Here is a 17,652-nt window from a genome sequence, read left to right on the forward strand (position 1 = left end):
ACAAAAAATATGGAGATAGAAATAAAATTTTACATCATTAAAAAAAGGGAGAAATAAGATTTATAAAACATAAACATATTCTATTGGTTAAGAAATTTTTTGTATAATGACTAATAACAAAATTATGAGACTGGAAATTCAAAGTGAATAATATTTTATTATTATAGAGTTGTATGTACAAATATACTAAATAACTGATAAAACAACATTAGTATCACAATTTAGGGTTTATAAACATAACTCTAATAGTGATATTATAATTACCGGTTGAATTTGGTGACAATTAATAACTCATAATCATACAAATAACAATAACAAAAAATTTCAATGAATAGAAGATTAGGTCTTTTGTTTAAGAAAATGATTATTGAGATACAAATAAAGTTTTACATCGTTAGAACAAGAGAAAAAATAAAGTTTATAAAGTATACATATATTTCATTGATTAAAAAATCTTTTAAGTGATAATCAAAAGAAATTATAAAAACATAAACTCAAATTAAACAATTTTTTTTGCTAGGCAAAGATAATATAATTAATAAAAGTACAAGAGGTACCCTAAAGAAGAAAAATACATAGACCCATATTAATTTCCTGCACACCAAAGTTGAACACAAAACATTCTCGAATGAAGAAGAAAGCAAAACACCAAATATAGAATGATTTAGATGCCTTCCATGCATGATCCTAATAGTCTTTGTCTACAATCCAATAATAGATAGTTTCACCGGCCACAACCACGCACATCACCAACCAATCAGCAAGTCCGCGCAATATACAGAAATGCAATCAATGACGCACCTCACTAAACACGCCAACAAGCACAACCGCAATAAGTTTATCCCATGACCTCCTAAATACCAACACACATAATGTAATCAGGTGAGAATGAAATTTAAACAGTAGCGAATATTCTCACTCCACAATATAAAATGATAAAAGAAAGAAGAATCTTTTGCTCTCAAATAGTTTCATGGTCTGACTTTTATAGAGTTGTGTATGCAATACTCCGATAAAAATAATGATACAACCATCCACTTAATAAATATAACCCACAAATAATGACTAGAAAAAATATAACCCTAACAAATACAGATGGGAAAAATGTTACAAACTGCCAATTTTAGAGGTGACATTTCTCTGTTATAAAAGAAAGCACATGTAGTCCTCTCTTTACTTTTCATCAACCTTCATGCCATGGCCTTAACTATAGAATCATACTCTTAGGGCAGGGTATCCAATCCGATATGCCTAAAAAGTCTCACATCGATTAAGAGTCAAGGTTAAAGATAGTTATAAACACTCTTTCTCATTAAATCACTAAAACGTTTTTTCAAGAATAAAACCATGATGACCCAACGAGCGCTAAAATGGACAATATCTTGGATGTAGTGATCATAACGATGACAATGGACTTACTGTCGAAACATTGGCGCTAGAAAGATATATAGCCTAAGCCACTCTTGTTCCTTAGCATCAATTGGGGGGCTTGTTTTGATATGCCTAAAAAATTTCACACTGATTAGGAGTTGATGTTAAGAGTAGTTTATAAACATCTTCTTTTCTTAATCCACCGAGACATCTTTTCAAGGACAAAATCGTGACGATTTACACTAGAAATATAATGTAATAATGCATAAAAAGAATGTTACCATATTAATACATAATATAAAATAAAAAGGACTTTTAAAAAATTGAAAATAACTACATAATAATTTAAAAACCAAAAAAAGTGTAAAAAAAATGAAAAATTAGTTAAAATATTATATATGATATGGATAATAAAGTTTTTATTTTGTAAATAATAAAAATATTGTATTGTTATTTATGAAAATAAGAATATTGATCACTTAATTTTAAATAATTTTTTGTCTTTTAACACTCTTTATTATTAGTTAAAATTTATTAAAATCACACATTTTAGTAACACCACTTTTTACTAAAGATAAGAGAAGTTAATAATCCTATAATTAAGAACTTAGAAAAGAGAAGTAGCATAAAAAAACAATTCTAGATAAGAGAAAACGGAATCAAGAAATCATGACTCCATGAGAGGGTGAAAAGATTTACCTAAGATGAATGGAGAGGAGGTTGGGGTTGAGAATGAATGTGGTTTCACCTTTGGAGATTTTTCAAATAGAGGTTATTAGGTTAGAAGTTAGGTTTTCAACGTGGTGAATGAGCTCATCATACAAGAGGCAGTAGCCAATGGCAACATCAATGAGGTAATTGGTTGCCACGAATATGGTAGTGACTTGAGATTGCAAAAGGTTTTGTTCTTTCCAAATTAACATACACGAGAAAATAAACATGAGAGTCACAGAGTGCGAGATTTTTAACAGAATTAAAAAGACAAAAAAAAATTATTGTAACTAAGAGCTTTTACCTATACTAATTAATAGTAAGTAGAAATTATGCCTACACTAAATTAAAACTGTCACTATAGAGGTGTGTGGATACAAGTGAATTTTTTTTAAATGTGTTCTTTGACAAGGATATTGTTATGTGATTAAGAAGATATTAGTTGCCCAAAATGATGTTAAATTTAAAACTACAAATTACAAATTCAAGCTTAATTTCATTAATGATATTATTTGTTCAAAAGTAGAGACAATTCACATATTATCACACTTCATAATTCTTAAACACAATTACTGCTTCTAGGCTTTCAAATTATATTTTAAAGTTAAAAGTTGGAATTCCAATTATATTGTTGAGAAACATTGGTCAATCATCGGGATTATATAATGGTACTAGATTAATCATCACAAAGATGAAAAAGTATGTTCTAAAAAGCAAAGTTTTATCTGAAAGCAAAATTGGTGTAAAGATATTTATTCTTAGATTTACATTAACTCTTTCTATGCAAAGATTCCTTTCAAATTCCAATGTAAGCATTTTTTATTATTTCTTTTGCAATGATTATCAATAAAAGTTAAAGTCAATTTTTAATACATGTTATTACAATATTTTTGACGCAACAAGTTTTTTCACATGTTCAGGTATATATACTTATTTTGATTACTTATTAACCATTAATGTTTTAGAATGTTTTTCACAATAAATATTAAGTAATGTCTATCTTCACTCTAATATATTTATTGTCACTCTTATTTAAAATTTATGCATTATCCCTCTAAATTATTAATTTAATCCATAAATAGAAAGGGTATTTTAGATAAAATAAGTAAATAGATAAGAATAGATACACACGAGAGCAGTCATAAAACACTCCAAAGTATTAAGTTCATTAATTGATGCTGTCGCTCATGACTGATATAAAATATTACGTAACTCTTGGATTTGAACTTATGAATAAAGATTTAACTTCATGAAGACAATCGATATAATGAAATAACTGACAACAACAATGATATCGTCTTGAAAGGTTAAATGATGATTTATATCGAAAAAGATTAAGTGACGATAAATATAGATACAGAGGGGCTTGCATAAGCCATAGATTGTTAGTTGCTTAATTAATTGAAATCATAGATATAAATATTGAGTGATAAGTTGAAGATGACGTATAGAGGATTGGAAAAGGCGTTTAGGTAGGTATCTAAGGTTGAGACAAAAAGTTGAAGGCTCTATAAAATTTGTGATTATTATTCAATTATTGATGTAAACATATATATACCATTAAAGAGAGTGGCTGGACTAACCCCACACTAAAACGCAATACTTAATTAAAGTAGCCTAGGTTTAAACGAAATAGAGAACAAAGTAACTATACATATAAAACAACGATGTCCCATTCCATTTAATTGTTACTATATATATATATTTTATGTCGGACAAGTGGTTAAAAATTTAGATTTAACTTTCACTTATTAGGTTTAATTATTTGTGAAACTATTAAAATCTCGTTTGATGAATAGTTTCTTTCGGATAAATTTCTAACGCTTAGTCAATGATCGACCCTCCTAAAAAAACTTTTATTACCTTAGGCTAGTGAAGTCGTTATGATCGAGTAAAATTGTTTGATTTAAGTTTAGTAATTCTTTAGATAAATATTTGCTTATGATCACAACATGTCATTAATATTCTATCAGTAGTATTAAAGAGTTGTTTTTTCGATCACTTTTTATTATAAAAAAATCATCTTATTATAATCTGTTCACGTGGCAAACATTAATGTAATAACCTCTTTTTATGAAATTACTTTGCCAACCCATTGATTAAATATGATTCAGTGGCTGTCTGATCTTTATACTTTTGTTATTATCCCAACATAGTGCACTCTTGTTCATCATTTTATTTGTTCCAAAAACAGGAAAAAAAAATTGTTTATCTCCATTGAGCTGTCGTAGAATATTCATATTTTTAAATATCATTAGCCACTATACATTTTCAGTTAAGAAAGTTGGATGTCATCATCAAAATCATTATTAATTAAACGGAAAATTAATAACATTGCAAATAAAAGTGTCTAAGATACTATTATCAATGAAAAGAAGAAAAAAATTTCAATATTAGAGATAAGGTTACAATAAAACATATAAGTAAAGAATAATTTTTATTTTATAAATCGATTTTATAAAATTGAATTAGATTTATAATTTATATTTTAAATTAATATCTCTTAAATTCATTAAAAAAGATGTTACTTATTATTTATATAAAAATTAAATAATTACAATAAAATATATAAATGAGATGCAACTCTCATTTTATATGTCAATTTTATAAAATTTATAAGTCAGTTTTAAAAAATTTGAGTTAGGCACGTGTGAGTTATATATAGTTGTATGATGCCTGTATCATACTAACATGGTGGCAATTTTATATTTAATAGTTTGTGATTTCCTTCTATTTATGGTTATTACTTGTAATCAGAAATTAGAATATATGACGCGTACATGAATTTTCTAGACATCAAAACTAGAGGGATAGAAGTAAGAATAATTCTTTGACATGATGTCACTGATGGTTCTTTTCTTATGCCATTACTGTACTCTTGCTCAATAATTGAAGAAATGAATATATCATTTGCTGTATTCCAAATGTACCTATCCCAATTAAGCTGTTGAACAGGTTTACGCCTCTAAATTTTATCAGTCACAAACAAGTTTAGCAAAAGATAGAGGGATACTTCTTTAACACTTTATATTACATTCTCGGTTGTGAATTACGCCTAAATTTCATTACTTTATTTAGTGGAACTACATGCAATGCAGCACTTGATAAATAAAAAATGTGTTAAAATTAAAGAGGCTTAAAAGGAAGAGTAATGATCCTCTGAATCCCCTTTGTGGGGTGTGACTTGGGAGATGGATGTGGGGAAGAAAGAAAATGAGAGATTGGATGAATAATGTAATGGAAAGGGATAGTGAAAGTAAAAGGATAGTAAGAAAAAGACATGAGAAAATCAGAATTGTAACAAATGTGTGCTAATATTTATGTAAATCACCATCAGAATATATTTATGCGATAAATGCAACAAGGAGTTTTATATTTTACGATTAACATTGCACTAAAAGCTGGTTTGTTTTACAAGTTACTGCAAACCCACGTTACGTAGAAGGAAGAATTAGTTTTCCTTCCTTCCAACTCTCTCGCGAAGTGTTAATTATTTGCCTTATGTTATATCAGTTAGATGATTCGTGGTTGTATCCATTGGTTAAAATGTAAAACAAACATGTAATGAATAGTTTACAAAGCTATATATATCAACTCATAAATCTGGACTAGTTTACACTGGTTCAACCCCATTTATAGCAAGTCCTAACCAGTTAATCAATCGGGCTACGTTAATTGGTCACTACATTGATTCATAGTTAAATTGGCCTATTCACCTGACTTCAATAAATCTCTTTTCACTATGACAATTCTTAGATTGTGATCACGTTATCCGTACAAAACTGACAAAACATGCAATTTCATATTCTCTTATTGGTATTGAAGTTTCACTTCATTAATTAATCTATATTGACTTTTAATACACATTACCAAAATGAAACTCTAATTCTTATCAATAATGAAACCCATCAGAGATAAAACTCGTATTTGATCTGAAAACAAACCTGAAACCACTTGTTAAACCCCATCTAAGTTTTTTTTTTCAAAAATAAATTCTAGTCTATGGTACTGTCAATAATGGAGGGGCAAACAAAAGAAACTAGCACAAGAAGCCTTTGTTCCTTTTACAATAAACAGATAACCTTAAATTCAGGAATTGAACAGAATAGAGGCAATATAAGTCAAATGTGAGAAATATATGTGTATATACACACACAAACTCCAAGCTAGTTTGTGTCCTAGTTATTTTGTAGCAGCAACCAACAAGGCTATTGATATACATATAAGATTATTTCCGTTGAGTCATTTTATGAGGATCATGATGACCACCACAAAGCACAAGAAATAATGAATTCCCTAAGCTACTTAATTTCTGCACAGTCTTGAAACAACTAACAAGGCAAGAGATCATCCCCAAAGAGATAGAGAAGTCTCTCCACAGCCCAGCTAGGCTGAGGAGGAGGCACACATGAGGCAGAGCTGTGATGGCAACATGAAGTGAGCAAAGGAGCCCTACAAAGTGGACAAGTAGGGTTGTGATTCTCATGCTCATGATCCAACCATTTGTCTATGCACTCTCTGTGGAACACATGGTAACAGTTCAGGAGCTCCCTAACCTCATCCTCCTTGTTGAACTGGCTCAAGCAAACGGCACACGTGTCCTCCGTTTGTGGCAGCCTCTCTATGATCTCGCCAAAGGTTGTCAACACAAGAGTGTTGTCCTTGCAACTTGTCATAGGACAAGGCTCATGTGCGGTGTCATCAGAGCTTGTTGTTCTTCTGTCGTTGATCAGTCTCAAGACCAAGCAAAAGACCCATCTCACAACTGCTATGATGAGGGCTACTTCGTATATGGCTTGGCCTAGTGTCAAGCCAGAGAGAGGGTCTTCAGCGTAGAACCCCATTGGAAGGTGTCAAGGATGATGGAGTGTTGAGAGAGGGAGAGAGGGAAAAGGGGGAAGTTCTAATGAGTTCTATGGCTTCTTTATAAAGCAAACCAAGGGAGTGGTGGTGTGGTGGAGGCTACTATGCCTCTTTTTCTTTCCTTTTACTTTCACTCTCTTCTACGTTCTTTCTTGCTTTGCTTTTACATGTTATCTTTGTTATTTTATTGTTTTGTTAAATGTTTATCCACCGTCCTTTTGTAAATAGGAATAAAGGGTCACCGACTGGTCGTTGAGACTCTTCCGCGTGTGATTAGGGGCCAGTGTGATGGAGGGGTTAACGCATGGAATTTTTCTTTATCAAACGGGATCATTACAGCTAGTACAGTTGGATCATCTGGTATAATAATGGATCTTGATATTCTATTAATTATTATTTACTCTGTTTTTAGATATTAGTATCTTAATGAATTACAATTTTTTAATGGTAGGTATTTTTGGAGTAAAAGGATGTGAAGGAAAAAAGAGCGAAAAGAAAGCACATATGAAATACTTATTTTAATGTAGCAAACCAACTCATCGTGCTTGCAAGTTGGAAGCCCATTTAAACATTATGTGCACTCTAATGTGATTTTGATCGACTGTTTTAAACTTTAATAAAATTCTTGCTTAATGAACTTTTCGTTGCCAACAATTTCGCGTTTAATTTGATTCAGTTGTTAAAATAATTAGATTTGTTAGGTGGAAGATAAAGGGTGCAATAAGCCAGGTTGCTTTTTCACATGATCACACGACGTCATATGGCCCCATTGCATGTGTTGATTCCTAACATCCTAGTCAGATCCAACCTATGCACAGTTCATTGCCACAATTTGGTTGAGAAGTACGATGAACATGACAACATGAAAGGGTGCGCTTGAGTGGAGAAGCGAAAGTGACCGAATACGCCACAAAGGAGAATATCACAATCAATTTTGAGTCATTGCTTGCAACATAAGAGAGAAGAAATGACCGGGAATATGTCACAAAGGAGAATATCAAAATCAGTTTTATGAGTCATTGCTTGCAACATAAGAGAGAAGAAATGACCGGGACATGAAATGGGATTGTCATACCACATCATTCTTAAACCCCTTTTAATTTAGAGTTCAACATTTATGACTGCATGAGGTGGAAGTAAGTAAGACAGCTCAGCTCAACAACAAAGAGATGCATACTAAAAAATGCTCTTATGTCATAAAACAAAGAAATTTACAAACAAGATGCTGCCTAAGTTGCGTGGCTAACAAAGATGTGTCTTATATAGGTCAGCATACTTGGTCTGCCATTTCAGAAAGATGAATTGAAGTCCATTCTCTGTCACAATTATACAGAAGCAGAAATTTTTTGTTCCGGTAACAGAGAACTTTTAGGGGGCGGTAATATTTGAAGCTCTCTTCGGGAAACTGCATAAAAAAATTACTCATAAAAGTAATATATTATTCAATTTCTTTGGATCGGTCCACCTTCTTCCATCTTCTTTCGCATTTTGTATTGCAAGGTAGCTGGTGCACAATCTAAAGGTGTTTCTCCTGAACATAAAACAGTTAGTTAGGATTTGCATTCAAGAATTTTGCTGTTTTTAATATTTTTTTTAAGATCTCTCTTTGTACTACTGCACAAGAGCAATAGAAAAAACTACCGTAATTGGCTGAATTCTAAGAAGGGAAAAGATTAATTGCCTTGTGCATTCTTGTACTCCAGGCTTGCCCCCGAATCCATGAGAATGAAAACTATATCTGTTTGATTGAAGACTGCAGCCTGCAGAGAATATTAAAATTGATTACCACCATTCGATTAAGAAAAAAGAATTACATCCGTGCTAGCACAGTCATGAGCACAAACAAGCAAAAGAGTGAGAGAGGTACCAAATGTAATAAAGACAGTCCTTGCTTGTCCCTGTAATTTGCATCCACACCCTGCACATTTTAGAATCCGATGAATATTACTTCCAAAAAAATGACATATGAAGGGTAAGTGTCTAATTTGAAAGGGGCGAACCTCATTAAGAAGTTTCTTAACAGCCGCAATGTCACCATTCTTTATTGCTTCTCTCAAACCCTGAGTGTCACAATTAATTCAACATACGACTTTCAACACCCAAGATCTTTTTGCACAATGAATACAATACAAGTAATTGTTTAAACTTAAAAAAGAGAAACATTTACCTCTCCATTTACTTCATAATCAATCTGGGGTCTGTCTGAGGTGCCATTTGTTACATGACCAGCATTAAACATAGAACTGTAAATTTAAACTATCAAATGATGATACAATACAGTGTGCAATAGAAATATTAAGTCGTGAATTAGTGGCAAACAGCTTAAGAGCTTAAACAAAATGAGACTCATGATTACTTTATAAATTTACAATATCTTAAAGAAAAGTCAGCACACTGATAAACCAAATATTTCAGAATAGAAGAATAACAACCAACCATCATGGTGTCTATGGCTGGATTATAAAGTCAGTCAAGAATATTTAGACACAAATCCCCCCCTTAATTTTGTAGGAATTGCTTGCTTTCTTGGCTTACGGTTTCAGGTGATGGGACAGGGAAAATGTTATAACTTCATTGTTACCATCTTAGCTGGGGCATACATAATATTGTTAAGTCTCATTTATACTTATTTTTAGATATGAATTATTGAACAATTCCACTCACCCCACGCACTCTTGCAATATAATTGTTCTCTTTTGATTCAATTTTGTGCAGATATAGTTAACCCAAAATTCATCTGACAATATCCTGATACACCTCAATTTTTGTGCAGGTATTGAGTTGAAGAGTTGAGGTTGAAGACCCATTGGATTGGAACTTGAAAGAGCTAAGGAGCAGGAGAAGTAGTATCACGCCGGGCACAAGAGTACCCGCGTCGGGCGTGCCTCGAGAAAAAGAGTAACTAACTCTCTGGAAGACACTGTGTCGGGCACGAAGTATAACGCGCCGGGCGTGTAAACCCTATCTTGACTCATCCAGCTCGTATTTGATCAAATCTTCAAGGCTTCCTTCCTCATTCACAAATAGAGCGACTTCTAGGAGCTGTGGAAGGGATTCCCGGTGCTTGGGACCGTGTTGTGTGTGGATCTTTCCTTCGATTCTTCTATCTTCTCTTCCATCTCTATTTTTGTTTCACCATCATTGTTTTGAGCGGTTTTACCCAATATTTTGTGGGATTAGATGTAACCAACTGAACTCTTGTGTAATCTTCATCTTATCAATGATATATGCTTATTTCATTCATTGTTGTGTTATGTTTCTATTATTAATGCTTGCTTTGGATTGATTCTCCTTTGCTTGATATAGAGTCCATTGGGTATTAGAAAATAACCTTTGAAACTAGCTCTGAAACAAAATACCTAGTGGGAAATGTATCTAGGAATGGAGCTTGACCCATTAGTAGTCTTAAACCCTAACCCGTAATGCAGGTTTATGTATTGGATACTCAAGGGATTGATATTCAATATATGCACCTAGGCTCTTGCTCTAAGGGATTAGGTTTAAGTAGACTTATGGGTTGACTGGGCAATGAATGCAATAAGAGAACAGTGATCCATTAGACAATCTCACAAATTCACAACATCATTTTCTATCCCTTCCACACACACAAATAGTTTTCTAGATTTAAAATTCCAATGAATCATAACCTTTGTTTTAATTGCATGACAACCTATAAAAAATTTGGAATTATTCTTTAGTCATGAATAGTCATTAAATGCTTATTTTACCTAATTATTTCATGTGGATACAATTTGAATTTACTACTTGTATGACCAGTATACTTGTCGTGTTTGAGTCCGTTGTTAGAATTAAAATGATTTATAACAAAAACAAAAGTTAATTTTAACGAAAACTCAACAAATATGCAACAATATATTTCAGGTCAACTAGAAATTCAATTTCACTCGAAGCAAGAACTCCTATTCTTCTAATGCTGATGAGCTTCTAAAATTTTGCAATGGTATAGGAACAAGACACGACAATGGAACTCCATATTTCCATATTTACTCTTAAGTTATCATTGCCCTCAATGGAAACAACTACCTATCGAAACCATGCACTAACTACAAAGACTGGGTAAAAATATACATATTTCCGGCAATAACAGATATTAGTTAATCAGTCCTTACTTAAATTTGCTAGTTGAACTGGAGGTTCTATTTTTCGGAACAGCATCTGTCTTCTTAGGTTTAGGATTTGATGGAGCTGCAATGACTGGATTGGGTTTCTTCTGTCACAAAAGATAAACAGAAAAAACATGAGTTTGTGGATTGCCAAAAAATAAATAAATAAATAAGTAGGTGATATTAACAATTATTACCTGCTCAGGGAGTGCACCAGAGGAAGGGGCTGGTGCTTCACAAATGCAAAGTGGCATTCCACATTTACACTCTCTAATGCTTGATACAACCATATTCTCTCCAGTTGGTATGGACTTTGAATCAGCATTTGCATTAATGTCTAATTTAGAAATTGTATCTGTCGCACTGTTTACTCCATCTGAAGAAGTCTGTGGTACATCCTTCCCAGACCTGTGCCAAAGAGAAGATGTAATGTATAAACAATTCCTAGATAATATCAAATATCATGCAGAAATAAGAAAATAATGATATTATTACAAGATAAAAAAATATTAAAAAAATACTAGTAGAGGAAGGTTAACTTGACAAATAAAAAGAGAAACATAAGCGAACACAAGTAAAAAATTATCTGCCAGTGCAGCAACCCCAACTGTCAAGGAAAAAAAAGCAAGAGGACTTTTTCCTGTCATTTAGACTATTGAGCCAATGGTCCTTCAGAGTAAAAAAGAATAAAAAAGTAAAAAAAAAAAAAAAAAAAAAACTAATTTAGATCAATAGATAAACTTTATGTTCCAATCCTAAATTGTATGTGAAGTAACAACTTGAAAGTTTCTGATGAGATGTTTTCATGCTAAATTATTTATAAATATTGTGTCATTCCATATAACTTTTGAAAGATTAGGCTTTTGGTCTCTATTTTGTGTAAAGTTAATGGTCTTTATAAAAGGTTTTCCATATTAAATATGTTGAAGGAAGGATTGGGTAACTTTGTTTCATTGATGTATTCATTGCTCTTGGTTGTTTTCTATCTCTCTCTCTTTTCTTTTTCCCATTTCCAAGAGAAATTTTCATCCTCCTAACTCTTTGTAATCCTCTTCTCTACATCTGGAAGAATGTATTCTTTTATAAGAAAGCAATCAAAGCACACACACACAACTTTTGCATTGAAAATTTTTTCATTTACTTAAATAAAAATACTATCTCCACCAAAAAGAAAAACAAAATATTATGGCAAAACTGCTCGAGCTTGAGAGCTTTAGTAGAACAATTGAAAAATCCAGAATGTTAAGGTAAAATAGCCAATGAGTTGATAGTTCACATTGCACTGAACCCAGTCTAATAGAACAAGCCAAGATGTGCTTGATTCCATGGGTTTGACCACTTTTCCATTTTCCAGTTATGTAACACTTCCTATATGACCGCGACCAATTCAGAAAAAGACAATTATGATTTGTGAAGATTGACCTAATATTTAATCACAAAGATACTTAACCAATCTCCCAAGCTCTTTGACCTGAATAGAATGCACTGAATATACATCTTAAAAGTCACTATATAAGACAAGGTATTAGCATGTGTTATTGCTAAGCTTTAAAATAGCTCAGAAGTCACAGGTGCACCTCCCCACCATCTTTTCCTTTACCAAGTGCCAAGTCTCGAAATTTTTCAAAGGAAAATTTGTTAGACTCTGAGAATTGCAGCCATATGACATTAAACTCTAAATTAGAATTTCCAGTTTTTTCGTATTTCAGAAATACCACATATCACCATAGTTTAACATGATCTTCACTAAGAGACTATTCTCTAATGTATCTTTGCAGACATCTTGGCCTCATTGTAGTGTGATAAAGTTAGTCTAATAAATTAACTTCATATTGTGTATCACTCCATAGTCCATACTCATTCATTACATCAAGTTTTCAACCTAGGTGTGTACTTATCCCTATATAATGTAGCCTAGAAAAAATCTTCACTCCGTAGTCCATACTCATTCATTACATCAAGTTTTCAACCTAGGTGTGTACTGATCCCTATATAATGTAGCCTAGGAAAAATCTTCGAGACTTAAGTCTTACATTTTTGCTTAAAAATAAAACAAGTTCAACCAAACAAGGTGGAGAATACATTAAAATTTCAGGTACTCATATGACATTGAACTGATAATAAATACATCTTAGCTTAATTAAAGTGTTTTAAGCACGAATAGAAACATGTCTTGTTTTGTAACCAAATGAAAAATGAGATATAATAACATGTTGTGAAGCTCACGAGAAAGTAATTTACCGCGTGTTGTTGAAACAATCCGTGCATACTCGGACATTTGAGTAAATGCCAAATTGTGGCAAAGCCTACATAGAAATATATCACTACATTAGGATTACAATTGCATTAATATCCTGAACCAAAGGCCAAACATCGTACCATTTGATTTGATGAATGTTCACTGCACAATGTTCTCCCACAGGATCGACAGTGATGCTGCATACACATCACACAGAAGCATACAGTATAGTCACTTACCAAACTGGAAATTTTTCACAGTGAACTGAATTTCATGTAAATGGTGCACAACACGAGTTATTAATAAAAGATCAGGTAATTAAACAAGATCATGTAAATGGTCATATCAAGCAATACAAGTTATTTAGAGTTTAATTAATACACAGCATCAGTGAAAAAACATTTTCACAGATACATGATACAAGATTTATTTATTTTACCCGACCATCAAAAACTACTGTCATTTTGTTCCCAACGGGAATTCAAGAGCAACTAATTTGCATCTAAATGTGTTTATGAAGATCCGAAAATCGCTAACCAGAAAGCAAAGTGTGGAGCTTTATTATGTATCTAAAGAGGGGTGCAGAGGAAACATGTTAGAATGAAAAGGGCAATTGCGAAATTGGGAATCTACATGCAGAAGATGAGATGAAAGAGGGTACCCTTCTCCTGAAGGTGTTGAAACCGCAATTGCAGACAACGCATCGCGCTGCTTCTTGGAACGGAGGAGGTTCTGCTGTTGACATGCTTTGCAAATTTTCAATCTCTCTGTGTCTGCTGATCAAATCACAGAGCCCCTAAGAATCAATTCATTGCTCCAGATGGATGATCGGGAACAACACTTTTTTTTTTTTTTTGTTGTTGAAGAGCATTTGAAGATTATGAGTTTTATTGGACCTTTTCTTTCTTGGAAAAAAAAAACTTAATTGGGCCTCACAGCGTCATCAAAGGGCTGCTATTCACAGCCCCTTTTTACTATTCACACCGTTTTTATTAAAATTGATTACTATGTGTACGACAAAGGTGCATTTGGTACCAAGAAATAAAAATCAAACAAGCAGATAAGAGGAGTACACCAAACAAAGAAAGAAAATGACAACTCACACAACTCCATCCATCATAATAATAAACCAGAATAATCCCAAAAAAACACTTGTTAATATATAAACCAGAAAAAATGACTACAAAAAAAAAACTAAAAGTACCTCACGAATTTTTTTTATTGCGAGTCATTATAAAAATTATATATTATATTGAAAATGTTTTAAAATAAATTTTTAGTTTAAAATAATCAACTCTAACTACTCTAAACCAAAAATTTGTCTCAAAACAGTTCCACTTTAATATATAATTTTCATGATGACTCCACAATGGTAAAAAACAGCCAACAATGAAAAGTAGTCGTACCTCACAGTTTTACACTTTAAAAACAAAAATATATCAGTCCCATTGTCCCACCAACAATAGTCAATTTCGTGAATATTGTTTTTTCCTTGTGTCAATGGATTCATAGTGATCCTTTTTTAAAAAATATTTTTAAGAAAATAAAAAATTACTTTTTATATATTTGTCTAAACTGTTTCATTAAAAAATAAACAGTTTTCTACTTTATAACAAACAACTTCTATATATAAGTTTTTTAAAAAATGTTTTTAATATAATCAAATTTTTAAATTTAAACAAACTGACTTAATAAAAAGTTAAAAATAAGACTTTTTTTATTAAAAATATATATGTTATTTACCGGTTATATTTTAAGTGATTTAAATTATTTAATAGAAGGCATTTAATTAGATTTTAAGAGGTTTATATGTACTAATAAAAATGTAATTAATATGTACTATTAAATGCCTTTAAATAAATATGTTATATTAAATATTTAAAATAATTACTTAAAAAATAAACATTGTTATTATTATTTTATTTTATTTAGTTTGATTGACATTATTGATGTTTGAGACTCAGTTTTACTAAATATAGCGCAATTAGCCTCATGTTATACATAATGATAAAAGTATTTAAATTAAACAATATCGTTCTAATTATTTTACATGCTCGGTAGTACTTTAGCTTTATTTGGTGTGTGGGGGAGTGTGAGGGAGGGGATCGGTTAATTCTAAGATAACATATTATAGCAAAGAAACATTAAATGAACAGATGAAAAATAAATGAATCAATAAGAAATTACCATAAAAAAAAATAAAGGATTTCAAAAGAAATGGAAATATTGAGTAAGATTTTTATTTTACAGCAGTGATAAATTAGAAACTAAAAGGAACTAATGAGTAGTATTTATACAAAATTAGTTAAAAAAAATAAACTCTGATAGATTTTTCCATAGAAAAACTCTCTTCATGTTTATTTTTATTTGTCTGCCTATGTTCTTTATTTATTTATAACTTCGAAATATATTAATTATGATCTTTCTACTATTTATTTATTTATTTTCATTTACTTCTTGTATGTTTTATACAAGAGAAATAATAAGACAAATTATATTAAGAGATTAAAAATGATTTTAACATAAATAAAAATAATAAACATATTTATTGATTTATGTGTTATCAAGAATAAACAAATAAATAAGACAGAAGAAAAATGACAAAAAAAAAACATTACATCCTCATCAGTTAATAATTAGAACCAAAATGTATTTCTTGAGTAGTTGAAGGTTAGTTGGTCACTCATCACCATCAACAACCTTTTGTCAAATGTACTCGCAACATTGCCAAAACTTATTCCTTTTACAAATTTCATGAGCAAAACCAATTCAACTTGTTAACATGAAAGAAATTTAAAAAAAAAAATGAATAATTGTCAGCAGATTTGTGTGTTTCTTTTCTTTTCATTTGGATCCTGGCCAGGTGACTTTTTCTTTTGCATCTGATCTATATATTAGGATTAATTTTGTGTGACCCTTACATAATCAAAGGTGAAGAACATAACTTGTGAGAGGCTCCAATAGAATTAACTTTATCAAACACATGGTTATACTACTAAGAGTATCTACCATGGGAGTTGCTTATAAGCAACTCCCTATCACTTTAAATGGGTCTCATTGTGCCACATCACTCATAAGTAACTCATATTATATTTTTATAATTTTTGTTCCAATGAAAATTGTTTATAAGTACCCCAACTTTTCTACAATTTATACTACATTTTTTGACACCTCACACCTCACATTACAATTCATAAAGAAAAGTGAAGAAAAAGAAAACAAAAAGTACAACAAAAGCAGGCAAGCACCGTTGTTTCTGCAAGACACGGAGCTAAAAAAAAATTTCCTTGTTATGCCACGTAAACGTACTCCAATGAGTGTTTCTTGTTGGTGACGGTGCTTATAAATAAGAAACCGGATAAGCACCGTGCGTTAGAGTTGCTCTAAGATACTAGTGTAATTTCAATACTTATACAACTTAAGATTTCAACTTTCATGAGTTTAATATCATCTATTTCTTGCAAGTACATTAATGATAAAATCATTTTTTATATATTTTTTTTTATTAGAGAAAATCATTTCTATACGAGAGAGGAGGATAAATTTCTGAAATACCGCCATATATATTTTAAGTATAAAGATTTAATGTCATGCAGTTACTTAACAAGATATGTGACATTTTAAAAAAAATACATAAACTGTGAATTCTAAGTTCTAACCTGAATCCACATAACTTTAGATAAATTATTATGAAATGCTTTCAATTTAACTATATATTTTAGTTCATATTAATGTGATTTTTTTTATCAACACATAAATAAATATTTGTTATAGTGTGAAGTATTTTATTTGATAAATATGTTACATATTTAAATTTAAATATATTATTAATATTATATATATTAAAATTAAACAATGTAAATATATTAATTAAATGTATCATTTTTTAAATATGATACACAAGCATATTTTAGTTTAGTCCTTTGAATATGAAGTGAATTTATTTTTATTCTTTTATTTTAAATAATTTTTAATCTTCTAATTTTAAAAAAAATATTCATATGAATCTCTTTATTTAAATATATAATTAGTGAATTTATCAAACAAGACTCATTTTTTTTTTATCAAAAATCAACATATTATGTTAATATTCAATGTTTTACAAACTATAAATAATTAGTTAACGGTGACAAAATGTTTAAAATTTTAAAAGTGATGCCAAAATATGCAACTAAATTTTTGGATCTAATATGCTTTTAGTTTTTATTTTTATTTTTTGTTGATTTTCACTTTTAATTTAAGAATAATTTTTTTATTAGTTTTATTCATTAAAATTTTATTGATTTTCAATTTTAGTTTTTGAATTTTTTTTCAGCTAATATTTTGGTACCTAATATCAATTGT

At 30.7% G+C, this 17,652-nt stretch overlaps 2 protein-coding genes across 3 annotated transcripts; both read right to left on the reverse strand.

The window, feature by feature from the left end:
- Positions 1-6,122: 6,122 nt before the first annotated feature.
- Positions 6,123-7,119, reverse strand: LOC109808805 (RING/U-box superfamily protein). The gene has a single exon (XM_020371948.3). It carries the CDS (start codon positions 6,924-6,926, stop codon positions 6,414-6,416), a length of 513 nt encoding a protein of 170 aa, XP_020227537.1. The 5' UTR covers positions 6,927-7,119; the 3' UTR covers positions 6,123-6,413.
- An 877-nt stretch (positions 7,120-7,996) lies between these two features.
- LOC109808575 (Ankyrin repeat family protein) lies at positions 7,997-14,170 on the reverse strand. Of its 2 annotated transcripts, none has more exons than XM_020371625.3 (10): positions 13,970-14,170; positions 13,449-13,505; positions 13,311-13,375; positions 11,267-11,477; positions 11,076-11,173; positions 9,113-9,188; positions 8,946-9,005; positions 8,813-8,863; positions 8,627-8,705; positions 7,997-8,476 (listed from the first exon to the last, which is right to left on the reverse strand). In XM_020371625.3, the coding sequence occupies exons 1-10, from the start codon at positions 14,051-14,053 to the stop codon at positions 8,388-8,390; spliced, it is 870 nt and encodes a 289-aa protein (XP_020227214.1). In that variant the 5' UTR covers positions 14,054-14,170; the 3' UTR covers positions 7,997-8,387. The 2 variants fall into 2 exon arrangements, with proteins under 2 accessions (XP_020227214.1, XP_020227213.1); XM_020371624.3 differs by having other exon boundaries at positions 11,076-11,176; positions 13,970-14,168.
- Between the last annotated feature and the right edge of the window lie 3,482 nt (positions 14,171-17,652).

Source organism: Cajanus cajan, chromosome 5, assembly GCF_000230855.2.
Source record: "Cajanus cajan strain Asha chromosome 5, NIPB_CcT2T_4, whole genome shotgun sequence".
NCBI classification, from domain to species: domain Eukaryota; kingdom Viridiplantae; phylum Streptophyta; class Magnoliopsida; order Fabales; family Fabaceae; genus Cajanus; species Cajanus cajan.